At 36.8% G+C, this 15,959-nt stretch overlaps 2 protein-coding genes across 3 annotated transcripts in view; one reads left to right on the top strand and one right to left on the bottom strand.

Moving 5' to 3' along the window:
- The window catches only part of LOC124799437 (cytochrome c oxidase assembly protein COX18, mitochondrial), an 82,384-nt gene extending 74,558 nt beyond the window's left edge, over positions 1-7,826 (bottom strand). For both annotated transcript variants that reach the window (XM_047262923.1, XM_047262924.1), the window contains exons 1-2: positions 7,366-7,826; positions 4,188-4,325 (exon numbers count right to left, since the gene is read on the bottom strand). In XM_047262923.1, the coding sequence (XP_047118879.1) occupies positions 4,188-4,325; positions 7,366-7,782 (555 nt within the window). In that variant the 5' untranslated portion in view covers positions 7,783-7,826. The remainder of the gene's footprint in view (positions 1-4,187; positions 4,326-7,365) is intronic.
- A 349-nt stretch (positions 7,827-8,175) lies between these two features.
- LOC124716112 (replication factor C subunit 5) overlaps positions 8,176-15,959 on the top strand; it is a 101,145-nt gene continuing 93,361 nt past the window's right edge. The window contains exon 1 of the mRNA XM_047243146.1: positions 8,176-8,312. Coding sequence (XP_047099102.1) covers positions 8,263-8,312 — 50 coding nt within the window. The 5' untranslated portion in view covers positions 8,176-8,262. The remainder of the gene's footprint in view (positions 8,313-15,959) is intronic.

Raw genomic sequence — 15,959 nt, 5'->3', positions numbered from 1 at the left:
GTGGATGGATTCAAGCATTTTTACAGAATTATTTGACACTATTTATCTCTGAAGTCCAAATGCATCAGCATGCGACTGGTAATTCTGGAAATGTTTTGTTGTTGATCAATAATGCCGCAAGTCACCCCTCAAAATTTTCAATGTGAAGAGAAAATGGCAAGATTAAAGTTCCTTCTCTGCCTCCCAATGCAACTTCAGTCCTCCACCCAATGGATCATGGGATCACTGAAAGCTTCAAATGATATTATAGAAAGGCATTGCCGGGTATGGTTCTGTCTAGGACAGGATGCGGTGGAGGGGGGGGGGGGGGGGGACCTCAGGAAGTGTACACCCAAATTAATTTGAAGGTGCTGTGTATTTGGCAGCAGAAACTTGAACTACTGTGAAGAACACTAACCTAGGAATAGATTGGAATAAGCTCCTGCCACCAGATGAGCTGATGACTGTAACTGCAGACTCACTAAACAGCCAATTAGTACCACAACTGGCTGGACTGATAAAAGAATCTTCCGGATTTGAAGATTGTGACCAAGAAAACATTCAAACTGGTTGGAATGTGATGCCAATCAACCTGGTTATTTTTACTGATTGCTGAGCATTTTAAATGTAATCATGGTGAAAGCTTTGTGAGAGAACATTTTATTTCATGAAAATCATTACATGTACACTTATGACCACACACACGAACCCATTAACAACCACAGAGTAACAGTAACAACAAGGTGCTGCAAATATCGATTTACATTTCCTAACACATCCCCTTAAATTGACATTGACACACAATATGACGTTCAAATGTACAGCTACTCCTTCATTTATTTCACAAGGCCACAATTTCATATGAATTTCCCTTTAATTACTGAAGGGTTTTGTAACAGTATGTGCTAACATTACTTCAGAAGTCAGATGTTTAATATTAATTACACCTGGCTCAACATGCCTCAGTGTCTGATGTTGTCAGCTTCAGTTTTATTAAACCTCGTCAATTTTTTGGTTCCAATTCTGATCAGCCGGTTTACGTCCATAAACAGCTTTCTTCAGCCTCCATACTTTTCCAAGAGCTGCAAAATTTTCTGGTGGAATAGCATATGTTTCTTCATTTGAGTCTCCATAGAGATAAGGGATGATGATATCTATGCAATCAATCTCCATGTTCTCTTGAGCTACCATAGGCAAGAGATACCTAATAGATGCATGACTGACCACCAGTGTGAAGGTTTTCTGATAATTAATACCTTGCACTTGAGAGCAACCTTTTACTACTTGGGGCGCCGTAAATTTTTCTGGTGTACTGTTAGTCCCAAGCTGTATCTTTAATACCCACTTAGTCTTGAGAGGTTGATGTTCCCTGGGTACCTGTACCTCTTCAAATGTGTCATTACAGCCTAGAGTATAGAATTCTTTTTTCCACTATTTTCATTCTTTGACATGAATGTGTTAATTTAGAAATCCTTCTTCTAAGTAGTAAGTAAAATGGTCAGGCATCTCTTGGGTTTTGGTTCTCTGCTTGACATTTGAGATGTAGCCTCGTGTTGAACTCCAGAATACATGTTCCGATTTTCATGTTCCTCATATGGAGATTGAGTCTATTGTATCACTGTCGAAACTGCAAAAAAAGTTCATTATGACAGAATTCAGAAATCTTTTTAGTTCGGCATTGGCATATACCTTTCCACTGTAAGTCTGCAATTTCTCCATACTTCTGCCTATCTGCTTTTCCACCATAACTTTGAAGTTTTTAAATATCTATGTGACCTCAGACTTTTGCTTCAAAAAATAGACGAATTTATATTTGAAAAATAATCAATAAATGTGAGGAATTAATGATTACCACCAGTAGATGCTGTCTACATTGGCCCATGCAAATCAGAATGTACTAAATCCAAGAAGTTTTTAGTATAACTTTTCTGTTTTTAATGGAAGATGTGACTGTTTTTCCATGATGAATAATTCCCAGGGATTTTTACCACATTATCCTCATTTAGCGGCATTGAAATCTCAGTCAACTTCTGCATACTTCTGCAATTCACATGTCCTATCCTGCAATGCCATAAGAATAAAATACATTTTGTGTAGCAGCATTGTTTCAGTTCGCTTATATTCAAGCAACAGATCCTATTCTTAGGTGATGCTTTGGCAATTAGTTCACCTTCTGCATCATAGATGAGTCCATCTTTTTTTGTTAAACATCACTTTATGCCCTTTACTTACAATTTTACTAAATGAGACCAAATCTGTTGCAGAGTTAGGTATATGAATGATGCCAGACACTTCTACCTCCATAGTGTTATCACAAGTATAGAATGTCAGATCAACACTTCCAGAAGTCTTTGCTACTAAACCACCACCACCCACAATGCCTACTGAGCTATTGCATGGCTTGATATTATGAAGCTTCCATCCATCATTAGTGTTGACTCGAGGCAGAAGAATCTAAATACCACATCTCCCTTTCATGAGACTGTATAGAATCTGCTGCAAGAAAGGCTCTCTCTTTTCTGACCATTTCCTGGTTATATTTCCTTTATAGTCATTTTTGATGACCTTCCTTTTTCCCTTGTGCTAGAACAATATTTAGCATTATGACTGGGTTAGTTGCACATTGGGTTAGTTGCACTTGAAGCATTTGATGATGTACTATACAGTTCATTTATTTACACATAACGCCGATTCTTCATTTCCATCTGCATCTTCAAGTTTGACATCTTGTAGTAGTTTTACTTTAATAGAATCTCTGGTGACATGTGTGGCACTGTTTTAAAGTCCCATAATCAAGGTTGATAATTATCAGGTAATCCAGCAAGGAGCAACGTTTCTATCAATTCTTCACTCATCAGAAACTTCATTTCATTTAACTTAAATGTGCTCATTATGATTCGATTGCATTAGTCATCTTCCAAATTTAATTTTTCTAATTTGCTGGTGATTAACGTTTTAAGCAAGTTCACTGTATGTCGAAGTCCAGAGCGTTTAAACGCTTTTCCGAGGCCATCCAAGCTTCTGCTATTATATTTTGTGTCCCTTGTGTGGGAATAATTTGTTTTTTCAATGAAGTGTACAATCTAGGAATGTGGTTCTCTGTCTCTTTTCTTCCAAGAATCATCCAGTTTCGTTGGATCCAAAGGAGAGTTCTCTCTAACATCCCATAGTTCAATGTGAACTAAATACACCTTCATAGCAAATTTACACATCAAATAATTTTCTTGGCTGATCACCTTTTCAAGTACTGGAAGTCAAGATGTGGCTGAACTATTCACTTTTAGGCCTGAACATATAAAATAAATGGCAGTACATATGTGCGAACAATCAACTGACAAAAACAAAAAAGTGATCGGTCATGTGTCACTTATGAAAAGGCTTTGGATTTCCATGCACGACTCCTATTCCTTAGCGTTTATAAAAACATTGTTTTTATACCTGGTCCTGGGCCCATACCTTTTTGTTGAGCATTTCAAATATAATTATGGTGAACGCTCTGGGAAAGAATGCTTTATTACACATGAGCACATCACAACCAGAGTTAAAGTAACAAAAAAGAGTAAAGAGTATGCTTTTGATATCAATTTATTTATAATAACACTGATGGCTGATGGAATCATTGCTAGTGTCATTGATGACTAAGACCCTTGTCACAACAAGGAAGAACATGGTGACAGCCATATTGTAAAAGGACCATCCAGTGAGGAAGCTTCTCTCTGCCTTAAGATGTCTATTATGTGGTTTGAAAAACAAGGTTATATTTGCTAGTTATTGTGTTTAAGAGGTATGCGAGATTCAGTAGCTAAAAAGCAAGTCTCAGTTCTGAAGCAAAAATCAATTTTGGGCTTCTTTTATAAACTATAGGGCTGCTTCATATGTATAAAATATATGTAGTTTTGTGGTTAATACATATACCTGTCTCTCTGTTTCATATTGCTCTCATGATAGTGATACAATTTTTCTTAAGCAATTGGTTATCCAAGAAATCAGTTAGCCAAACACACTCAGTCCCAAAATGTTCCAGTTAATTGATGTTCTATTTTAATATAAGAACCACCTACCCATCTTGAAGATGGAATGAGGTGACACACAGCCTTAAAAGTCAGCAGAAAATTTCAGATTGGGCTGATAAAGTCTATAAAAATGTTGCATCCACCTATGAAACAAAGCAAACATCACCCAAGCAGAATTCAATCATGGCTACTTACTGAGCGGTTATATACTACTCTTGCTTGCTTTTCTGTCCACTGAAATTTTTTCACAGCGTACGCCGTCTCTGCTTTCAATTCCTTTACAATAGCAGGCATTTCTTGAAGTATGTTTTCATATCTGGCTAGTACATGATTCTGAAATCAAATTATTTAAATAAATTCTTGCTGAAAAATAGAGATATCAGTAAGACATGAATTATATAAAGTTACATTTGGATGGAGGAGGACAAAAGGTGAGCAGAGTGACAGAGTGCACTATGAGTAGATACATGAGAAAAACAGCAAAGTGATGGCAATGGTGGGGATGGAGGGGGGGAGCAGTTGTTGGGTGGGGGAAAGTGTCGAAAAATGAAGAAATGATGTGGCTGGGAAGCGGTGAGTGAGGACTTCTGAGTGGGTGAAATGGATGGAAGAATGAATATGGGAGAAACTGGGTGCACAAGAGCTGTCATGAGGGGGCAATGAGCACAGGATGAAGAAAATGGGTTAGGGTGGAGGAGAGAGGACGAGAGGATGAGAAAAGGGGTAAGGGAGGGAGGGGTCAATGTAAGTGTCTGATTCCAGCCATATGATTTCACGTGACGCCACTACAGTGCAGAGTTTTTGAGTTGGTTGTGTTTGTAGATGTTGTGTTGTTGGGTTTGATGGTGCCCTCTTGTGGTGTATGTGTACATTCTAAGTTTAACATGCCATATTGCATTCATTTGAGTTTTGGTTGTGACCACACTAACGTGGCTCTGAGTTTACACAGTCTGTGCGGTAATGTAGGTTGTGGAAGTGTTTTCAGTGGGTTATTAAGGGGTTTTTGTTTGTTTGTGTGTTTGGCATTTTTGTTAGGTCTTATTGGTTTTGTGTCTGTTGTGCAGAAAGAAGTTTAATTTGTTTTATTGCTGTGTTGTTAAGTATGGATATGACAGCAAAATTTGCGAGCATATCACTATGTTCACAGATGGGTGATGAGGCGATGTCTGTCATAAAATTTCTGCAGATGTTTGAACTTATTGCAGAATAGATTAGATGTCACATTTGTGGCAACAACATGAGACTGACAAGAGCTCCGGCAGCTCGGACCAGGGCACGTTTATGTGGCATTGTCGGCATGATAAGATCTGTCGGTCAATTAGATGCGATACCTGGTTTGAGAAATGAGCCAGATTGACTTGCTCACTTATTATTTTTGTTATAGGTCATCTATAAGTTTTTATGTGCGTGAAACTGGCTTAAGTGAGAGAACTGTTTTGGACTGGTTTTCATTTTGTCGAGAGGTTTGTCCACAGTATGTCAAGTATAGGGGCAATTTGGATGGGCTCGGAGTAGTTGTTGAAATTAATGAATTATATATTTGATAAAAGGAAGTATGGGAGGGGCAGTTCCTATGTTGGTCTGTGCATGTGGAGGGGGGGGGGGGGGGGGCTGTTATTTAGGGGAGTGGGTATGCCAATACTGTTTTTCGAGTTTTTCAGAGTTGTAGTAAAACACAATTGATACATTTTATTGAGGAACCTATTGAGGAGGGTAGCACTATAGTTTCTGATGCATTTTCGTCTTAAAGTAGTTTGGGGAAGAGGGGCTATAATCATTCAGTAGTTAATAAAAGTATTTAGTTAAAGAATTATGAAACTGAGGCTTATACTAAAATAATAGAGGGGTTTTGGGGGGCAATTAAATCAGTTATAGGGAGGGAGGAGAGGCACTCTTCCAATATGTTGGAGAGGACCAGTTTGGTTGCTTGGTTTTTTTAAGTGTGATTGATGTTTTTTTTTGTTTTGTTGTATGTGGGTGGTGGCCAACTTATATAGCCGGAGGCTTCTACTGGTAAGTAACTTTTGTTTTGGTATTATTCTATGGTAATTGTGACGTTTTGTGTGTTGTATATTTATGGTAGGTCAGTTGTGTTTTAATTGAGGTGTTTGGATTTCAGTTCCACTTTTTGGTATTTTTGAACTGAGGACTCCAATAAAGCTATATGGGTCAATGGAAATGTCCGATTCCACTTTTTGGAGTTGTAGGTGTTGATCTTTTGAGCTATATAGATCAAGGGAAACGTCGGATTCCTGTGGTTTTCTTAGTGTAGCAGAATGCTGTAATTTATTTTTGGATATTGTTTGTTTCGGGATCATATGGTGCTTCTTTGTTGTTGTATATTTAGCTTGTCCCCGCTCTAAACCCCAGTTTTCCATGGCTGTCCCATTAGTTTTATTTTATTTTTGGAGTGAGGCATTATTAAGTCTTTTTTTTTTTTTTTTTTTTTTTTTTGCATTTATTGGTGTGTGTGTGTGTGTGTGTGTGTGTGTGAAGTGATGTCATTTTGTATATACTGAAAGTTACAATTTCCGCCATACTGGTGATGTCATGGGTCAGGTGGAATCGGACACTTCTGTAATGCCGGGAAGGAGTGCTGGGAGACGAGGGGCAGGGGAGGAGAAGGTAATGGAAGGTGTGTAATACAACTTTTAGAAATTTTGTGTGCTTATGTATTACTGGGAAAAATCGTATTGTTTACTTTTTTGTCAGTACGTGCCTGCACACAATACAAAGTAATAGATAAAGTCATTCTACAATGAGATAAAGGAGAAACTACATTGTGGGTAGATATTAACAGGTTGATACATTGATACCAAAATGTATGAGCTACATACCACAATTTAGGATAATGTGGGATTTGCCAGGAAGTCATAGGTGACACATGGTGGCTTGTTCATTTTGCAATCTGGACACAATACCATAAAATTTTGAGCCGTTTTCTAAGCTAATTGTGTACACACAAGGAAATCTGGAGAAGTTGTTCATCCATGTATAACAGATTCTATATTTTATTTTAGATCTGGAAAGCCACAGTGCCTTTAACAAAATGAACAGGCAAAAACACATTGAGCATAATTATGACAAAGTTGTCACATCCCCTTCTGATTCCGAGGCTACATCCTCCACTCACCCCCTCCCTCCCTATTCATTCAACGTATACATTGGCCCCTAATTATTTTAGCACGTATGTAACGAATTCAATATTGGTATCCCCTTATCATCACCCTACACGGTCTTTAATGAGATGTCCTCATCTATAGTGAAAACTTTACTTTTACTTTCAACGGTTGACACAGTTAGCAGCTACATAATTTTCAGATGACTTATGGGTTATAAAGCACTTTATAATGAACAACAGAGTCAGTATTACCTGATACACAGCAAGTGGTAATGTTACTGCTGTGCGGAGTATGATAGTTGAAGAAATGATCGTGGCCCACCACGGTAGACATGTCAGATCGTGAAGAAGGACTAGGTTTTCTTGAGCAAAAAGCACTGGGCTGCTTTCGGACAGAAATTTTAAAACCATGGGAGGATGAGGCGCGATTTCCGGTGAAAATTGTGAGGAGAGGGACCTTCGCTGACAACATTTGTTTCTTCCCATACTAAACAAGAAAAGCCCACATTTTTTCTCTTGGTGTAAATGGTCCAACTCAACGCCAGAATAAGATCTGTTTGCACAAACGCTGTATGCCCGATTTAACGCAGCACTTTTAACTTTAGAAACACAAAAATTCGAATATCGTGAAAACATTTTGTCCACGATAGGTGAGACAGGAAGTTTCATTGAATGGTGTATTGTAAGCACTATTGACCTATTACTTCACTTTAAATGCTGTTGACATATACTTTTCTGCAAAGTTCACAAACATACACCTATAACAACTAAGGTCCCATGTAAACAAATAATAAACAAATGCTTCTTCGAGCTAGAATCTCTGACATCTCCGATGTGATCTAAACATGTCCTGCTAGGTCAAATACTGATGTGAGAGGGCATTCTGTCATTGGCACTTACGAAAAATGTTATTACGACTAATAATGAACAATAGAAGGATCCCTCAGAATGGACTACATCGAGGACTATGATGATGGGTTAAAAAAAAAAAAAAAAAAAAAAAAATATGCTCAATAGCGACAGGCAACTGTTCAGAATTCATTGTTTTGGTTTTCGTTTTAGCTTTGCCGCCAATTACGTATATGTCTACATGAGTTTTCTCTGAGAGTTTTGCCGCCACGTTTCGGAAGTGCTGAAGTATTGTGTATAATGGTAGGAAAAGCAGGCAGCGAGGAAACGACAAAAGAAAACTTGCCATGGTAAGATGTTCGACTGGAGAATTTCTAAATACGGAAGGAAACGGTCCCTTGTATTTGTTATATACGCACATACATACTCGACGGAATACGCAACCTTCAAATAAAGCAAATTTGATATAGAAACAAGTATAATAGAATTAGATTGTGGAGTAATGGTATATACACATAGATCTTTGCGAAACTGCACACCCTGTACAAAATTTATTTTTGAATCATCGCCTACAGTCGTGGGCGGCTCACTCATTGGATGAGTGACCAATTGATAGTTTGTTCTTGATTAGATTAGATTAATACTAGTTCCATGGATCATGAATACGATATTTCATAATGATGTGGAACGAGTCGAATTTTCCAATACATGACATAATTAGGTTAATTTAACAACATACTTAAGTTAATATAACAACTTTATTTTTTTTGTTTTTTTTTCTTTATTTTTTTATTTTTTTATATTTTTGTTTTGTTTTTTTTTTCTTTTTTTTTCTTAATTTATATCTAAAAATTCCTCTATGGAGTAGGAGTAGTTGTCATCCAGAAATTCTTTTAATTTCTTCTTAAATACTTGTTGGTTATCTGTCAGACTTTTGATACTATTTGATAAGTGACCAAAGACTTTAGTGCCAGTATAATTCACCCCTTTCTGTGCCAAAGTTAGATTTAATCTTGAATAGTGAAGAGCGTCCTTTCTCCTAGTATTGTAGTTATGCACACTGCTATTACTTTTGAATTGGGTTTGGTTGTTTATAACAAATTTCATAAGAGAGTATATATACTGAGAAGCTACTGTGAATATCCCTAGATCCTTAAATAAATGTCTGCAGGCTGATCTTGGGTGGACTCCAGCTATTATTCTGATTACACGCTTTTGTGCAATAAATACTTTATTCCTCAGTGATGAATTGCCCAAAAATATGATGCCATATGAAAGCAATGAGTGAAAATAGGCGTAGTAAGCTAATTTACTAAGATGTTTATCACCAAAATTTGCAATGACCCTTATTGCATAAGTAGCTGAACTCAAACGTCTCAGCAGATCATCAATGTGTTTCTTCCAATTTAATCTCTCATCAATGGACATACCTAAAAATTTGGAATATTCTACCTTAGCTATATGCTTCTGATTAAGGTCTATATTTATTAATGGCGTCATACCATTCACTGTACGGAACTGTATGTACTGTGTCTTATCAAAATTCAGTGAGAGTCCGTTTACAAGGAACCACTTAGTAATTTTCTGAAAGACAGTATTGACAATTTCATCAGTTAATTCTTGTTTCTCAGGTGTGATTACTATACTTGTATCATCAGCAAAGAGAACTAACTTTGCCTCTTCATGAATATAGAATGGCAAGTCATTAATATATAATAACAACAAAGGACCCAAGACTGACCCTTGTGGAACCCCATTCTTGATAGTTCCTCAGTTTGAGGAATGTGCTGATCTTTGCATGTTACGAGAACTACTTATTTCAACTTTCTGCACTCTTCCAGTTAGGTACGAATTAAACCATTTGTGCACTATCCCACTCATGCCAAAATACTTGAGCTTGTCTAGCAGAATTTCATGATTTACACAATCAAAAGCCTTTGAGAGATCACAAAAAATCCCAATGGGTGGTGTTCGGTTATTCAGATCATTCAAAATTTGACTGGTGAAAGCATATATGGCATTTTCTGTTGAAAAACCTTTCTGGAAACCAAACTGACATTTTGTTAGTACTTAATTTTTACAGATATGTGAAGCTACTCTTGAATACATTACTTTCTCAAAAATTTTGGATAAAGCTGTTAGAAGGGAGATTGGACGGTAATTGTTGACATCAGATCTATCCCCCTTTTTATGCAAAGGTATAAAAATAGCATATTTCAGTCTATCAGGGAAAATGCCCTGTTCCAGAGAGCTATTACACAGGTGGCTGAGAATCTTACTTATCTGTTGAGAACAAGCTTTTAGTATTTTGCTGGAAATGCCATCAATTCCATGTGAGTTTTTGCTTTTAAGCAAGTTTATTATTTTCCTAATTTCAGAGGGAGAAGTGGGTGAGATTTCAATTGTATCAAATTGCATAGGTATGGCCTCTTCCATTAACAGCCTAGCATCTTCTAATGAACACCTGGATCCTACTATATCCACAACATTTAGAAAATGATTATTAAAAATATTTTCAACTTCTGACTTTTTGTTCGTAAAGCTTCCATTCAATTTGATGGTAATACTGTCTTCCTCTGCTCTTGGTTGACCTGTTTCTCGTTTAATAATATTCCAAATTGTTTTAATTTTATTATCAGAGTTGCTGATTTCAGACATGATACACATACTCCTGGATTTTGTAATAACTTTCTTAATATAACACAGTAGTTTTTATAATTTTTGATAGTTTCTGGGTCACTACTCTTTCTTGCTGTCAGATACATTTCCCTTTTCCGGTTACAAGATATTTTTATACCCTTAGTAAGCCATGGTTTGTTACAAGGTTTCTTACGAGTATATTTAACTATTTTCTTGGGGAAGCAGTTTTCAAATGCATTTACAAAAATGTCATGAAATAAATTATATTTTAAATTGGCATCAGGTTCACAGTACACCTCATCCCAGTCTAACTGCTGTAGGCTTTCCCTGAAATTTGCAATTGTTAAATCGTTGACTGAACGTACTACTTTGGAGGACTGTTTAGTATTGCTGAATGGAGCTATGTCATATATTGTAACTAGCTGTGCACCATGATCAGAAAGACCATTCTCAACAGGCTGAGCATTTATCTGGTTAAACTTATCTTGGTCTATAAAGAAGTTATCTATCAGTGAGCTGCTATCCTTTACCACCCGAGTAGGAAAATCAATAACGGGTGTCAAATTGAAAGAACCGAGTAATACTTCAAAGTCATTTTTCCTGTTACCCTCTTTCAGAGAATCTACATTGAAGTCCCCACAAATAATAATTTGCTTCCCCCTGTCTGACAGATAGCACAACAAGGAGTCCAAATTTTTCAGAAATAGATGAAAATTTCCTGATGGGGACCTATAGGCCTATACAGTTACAATTATAAATGTGCCTTTATTTAATTTAAGCTCACAGGCACATGCTTCTATATGTTTCTCTACACAAAACTTTTTTGTTTCTATACTTTTTGCACAATGATAACTTTTGACATATATGGCAACTCCTCCTTTCTCCATATTTTCTCTCATTACATGTGCAGAGAGCTTATAACCACTTACATTTACCTTATCCATATCGGTAACAATGTGATGCTCAGACAGGCATAGTATATCTATTTCATTCTCAGCTTCTAAATCTTCTAAACAAACCAGAAGCTCATCTACTTTATTCTTTAAACTCCCAATATTTTGATGAAATATACTTACATTATTTTTAATTATACTTTTATGAGAACCTTTCCTTATTCTAACATTTGCAGTACTCTCCTGCCTGAGTTTCTCATTGTGCTTAGGCCTAGTTCCTATACCAGTGGTCACATGGTGTTCAGAGAGGCAGATTATGTCAACTGGGTTGGGTGACTTTAATTCATCAATGCAATTACCTAGGACTGAGATACAGCTTGGTGGAGATAAAATTTCTGGTGATTGGTGAAAATTTATAATTGGTAGCTGTGATTGTGGTGATCCAATGTGCTAGAATTGTGCTGTTTAATTTCTTTCCTAAACTGAAGATTTGTTTCAATCCTGACCTCTCGTAGAACTTGACATCTTTCTGTCTTACCTATCCTAAAAAAGGTGCTGCTCCAACACCTGTAACCACTGGTATTTTGCCATTCATGGCAGTGCCTCCCCCCCTTAAATTTCCTGCTATTACTCCAGCCAGTTTCCCCTTCCCTTTCCTGTTGAGATGTAGGCTGTGCCTGGTATAGTCCCACCTACTGAGATAATCAACAGGAACCACACCAATATGAGCCCCCGCACCCGACCCAAGCAGCCGTTCCAACTCCAAATTAACTCTCCCAACAGAAGAGTTCAAATGAGGCCGGTCATGGCGTCTCATGACAGATACAAATTCAACATTGGTGTGTCTCGATGCCGACGCAATCTTTACCAGGTCACACTCTATACTGTACCCAGGATCTCTGTCGATGCTGTTCCCTGGCCCTCCCACAATAACCACGGTGTCTTCCCTGGTAAATCCTTTACAGAGTGAACCTAAATCCTCTTGTCACCTGATCCAGACTAGCACTTGGTTTGAAAAAATTTGTGACCTGGTATTCTGGTCCTAATTCCTCCTGCAGAAGTTGGCCTACACCTCTGGCATGAGAACTGCCTAACAACAAAACTTTCTTCCTTTTCGATGACTTTCCTACATTCCTTTTCAATTTCCTATTGAAAGTTTGTTGTGTCCTGTCTACACCTACCTCTGCTTGAGGCTCATCAGTTTCTAACTGAAGCAACAGGCCAAACTTATTTTTGACATTCACCACAAAACTGTCAGACTTAGTTCTAGGCCTGTTCCTTCTGCTACCTGTTGCCACTTCCCACCTCTCTTTGCCCTTCTCCCTCCTTAACCTGTCCAGATCGTCCCTAGCCTGATCTAGCTCAGCCTGAAGGGCAGCAATTTTCCCCTCCTGTTCCACTATCTTCCTATCTCTGCTGCAAATCCTACATAACCACTGATGAGCCTGATCCACTTTCCCAACATCCACACCACTGCAGTCCCCCCAGTGAAAAAAACTACTGCATCCATCACACCAAACCCCGGAACTAACAATTCTACGGCAAGTCAGGCACTTCTCACTCATGGCAAAAATAATACTTTAGCTAGAATAAATCAATTAAATTACCGAAAATCAAAAAAGGCGTTACAAGAATTAAGCCTATTCACAAATGTATATAAGCAAGTTTCTGTAAACGGCTTTTGATTTTGTAGTTAGGGCTTACAGAATATGTAAAGAGTCAAATTTCTACATAGTATCACTTGATCCCAACGATTTAAGGGAGACTTGCATCCGATTCAAAGGACACCAGGGTTTTACTGGCAATTCAGAAACCTCATTGTTTATAAAACTTGGAATGCAGAGGAGTGTTCAATACGAATCGTCGGCATTGGCCGTCTTAACCGAACTTTGGCAAACGTAACATGACTTAACGAGGGATCTATTAAATCGTGTTATCATAAGGATAAAAGGTAGAACAGAAGTTACAAAAAATTAATACAGATTTAAATCAATCGTATAAACACAATCCTGTTTCAATTTATTAAATGTGCACTAGAATATTTTAAGTAGACGATGAAAACCATAACACAAATTTTACTCTCTCTGGTTTTCTGTACCATGTGGCATATAATGTTTGAGTTTGTGGGTGAGTTATCTGATTCATGTCTGTACCTTCTATGTCACATTTTGTACAGTCTTCTGAATAATGTTGGCTGAGCTCTGTCTTGAGCAGAATCAACAGGGTTTTCTTGGTTGGAATCATTGCTGTTGTAGGCTGAACAACAGGTAGCCTGGATGCTGATCTACATTTTGATAAAGATTTACTTGGTTGGTTTTGCTTTCCAATCTTTTTTTAGAGTTCGTCGGAGGAAGACACTTTCGATCTTTTTAACTGAAAGGTAGTACTGTCCTAAACACTTTTACTGGATGGAAGTGGCTGGAGAGTAGAGACTGAGATAAAATGATTCGGTGAATTGGTTGAATTGTTCTGCCTTCTTTCATATTTGCAGAAGTGTTGGTTTGGTAAACTCATTTTTTTTAATATGGACAATTCTTGGTGCTTACTGTTCATAATTCCCCCCCCCCCCCCTGCCCCCCCCAGTCCCTCAAGACAGAGACTTTAGTCACAGGTTCTGCTTTGTACATCACAACATTCTGGGATATTACTTCAGCATTAGTCAGCAACTGCTTCTCAAATGCAGGAATCCAAATAACAGTGGTTGCATAATTACAGTATCGACTTTCCTGTTCCTCATAAATGTAATTTTCAGATCTCTGACAATGCAGATGAGCTCATGCTGTTTGCAGCTGGTACTTGAATAATAGGGAACAACATACAAGAATCTGTGTTCACTTACTTGTTCACTGTCAACAGTTAAACAGAATGTAACAATGTGTATTCATTTTGGGGTCAATCTATATAAAGTGGTCCAGTGATGGTTACTTTACCATTTTAAAATATTTTAATTTTTTATATATGATTGCCCTATATTTGAGAAGTTAAAAACAGTTTCTTAAAAAATTTATCTTGTGCATTTACTCGAAGCGGCCATTTTTATTTGTAGGCCCGTGATGATTTTTCAGTCTGGAGACATTAAGGCCAAGCGAAAATTTGAATCTCTCTGCACTGGATTAAGTTACAACATTGCAATTTACATGATTGTTTTAGAAAAGTGTCTGTTACAACATTGTCTGTTACACAAAATACCGTAAATTCAAAAACAACCAGTCAAAATGGCCTCCAAAGTTTGGTATCCAAGTTTTCAAAAAATCCACTTTTTAATAACAAACAAGGAGTGATTTATGAGAGTCTATTTTTTTCCTATAGTTTGTTATCATACACTACTAGCCTCATACAGAGCAAGAACACTTACAAATGTGTCCTTAATGTTTTATGGATTTTTGAAATTTGAAAATTTTCATTTTTTGCAAAGTTTGGGGTTAGTTATCTCACGTGGGACTGAATATAAAAATATGATTTTTGCACAGTTTGTACATCTGTATGATAGCAACGTACTGTAAAAATTTCAACATTGATATCTTACTGTGAACAAAGATATGAATTTTTGAAAAGGAGGAAATAATTCACATTACTCTATAACTGATCTTATGACTGTTGCCTATTTAAATGGTTTATTGTTTCATTGTAATAAAATTTAATTGTGACATAGGCCTATATTTAGTTAACACTTTCACCCAATATTCATTTAGTTTATTAATTTTTAATAATGCAATATTAAACAATAGGAGCTTTTGCTTTTGTTCTATGGTTATAAAAATGCCCATTTACTTTAGGTTCTGGATTCACAACAAATATTTTTGAGTAACAATTTGGGCACAGTGAATTTCCAGGAATCGCATTACGTTTCACTTTGGAAGCTGTTTCACTCTCACATAACAAGGACAAATATTTAAGTTTTATTTCCCTCAAACCTTTAGTAATATGCTTTTTATGGACTTTAAGTGGATCGCAGTACTTTCTTCCAAAAATGTGGTTGTACTTTAGAATATATTTCTTCTCATGATACTCACACAATGATGTTACAGAAGAACTTACTCGAAATTTAAACAAAGTTTGTCTAACTCCATCAAATCAATCAATCAATCAATGAATCTCTTTATTCATCCTTTTACAGTATACATTGCATGGATGTAGTCAGTTACAATATAGTTTCTTATCTTTAATTTGTTTCAAAAGCTTGGATAATAAATACAAATATTTTATATCAGTGTATATAAATAATATTACTTTTTCATATTCAGATATTCTTCAATGCTATAAAAACTATGTGTTAGTAAAAATTGTTTAAGATCTACCTTGAATTTATGCAATTCTTAAATTACAGTAGAAGGCAATGCACTAAAAAGTATTTTGGGCTGGTACTTCACACTTTTTTGGTAGAGTGCTCCTTTGTGGGTGTGTCTGTGAAAATCACCCATGTTCCTTGTTTCATGGTTATGAACCTGATTATTTAATGTTGAA

This window comes from Schistocerca piceifrons, chromosome 1, assembly GCF_021461385.2.
Source record: "Schistocerca piceifrons isolate TAMUIC-IGC-003096 chromosome 1, iqSchPice1.1, whole genome shotgun sequence".
NCBI lineage: Eukaryota > Metazoa > Arthropoda > Insecta > Orthoptera > Acrididae > Schistocerca > Schistocerca piceifrons.
Note: the sequence above shows the minus strand (reverse complement) of the source record. Positions and strands in the feature narration are given on the sequence as shown.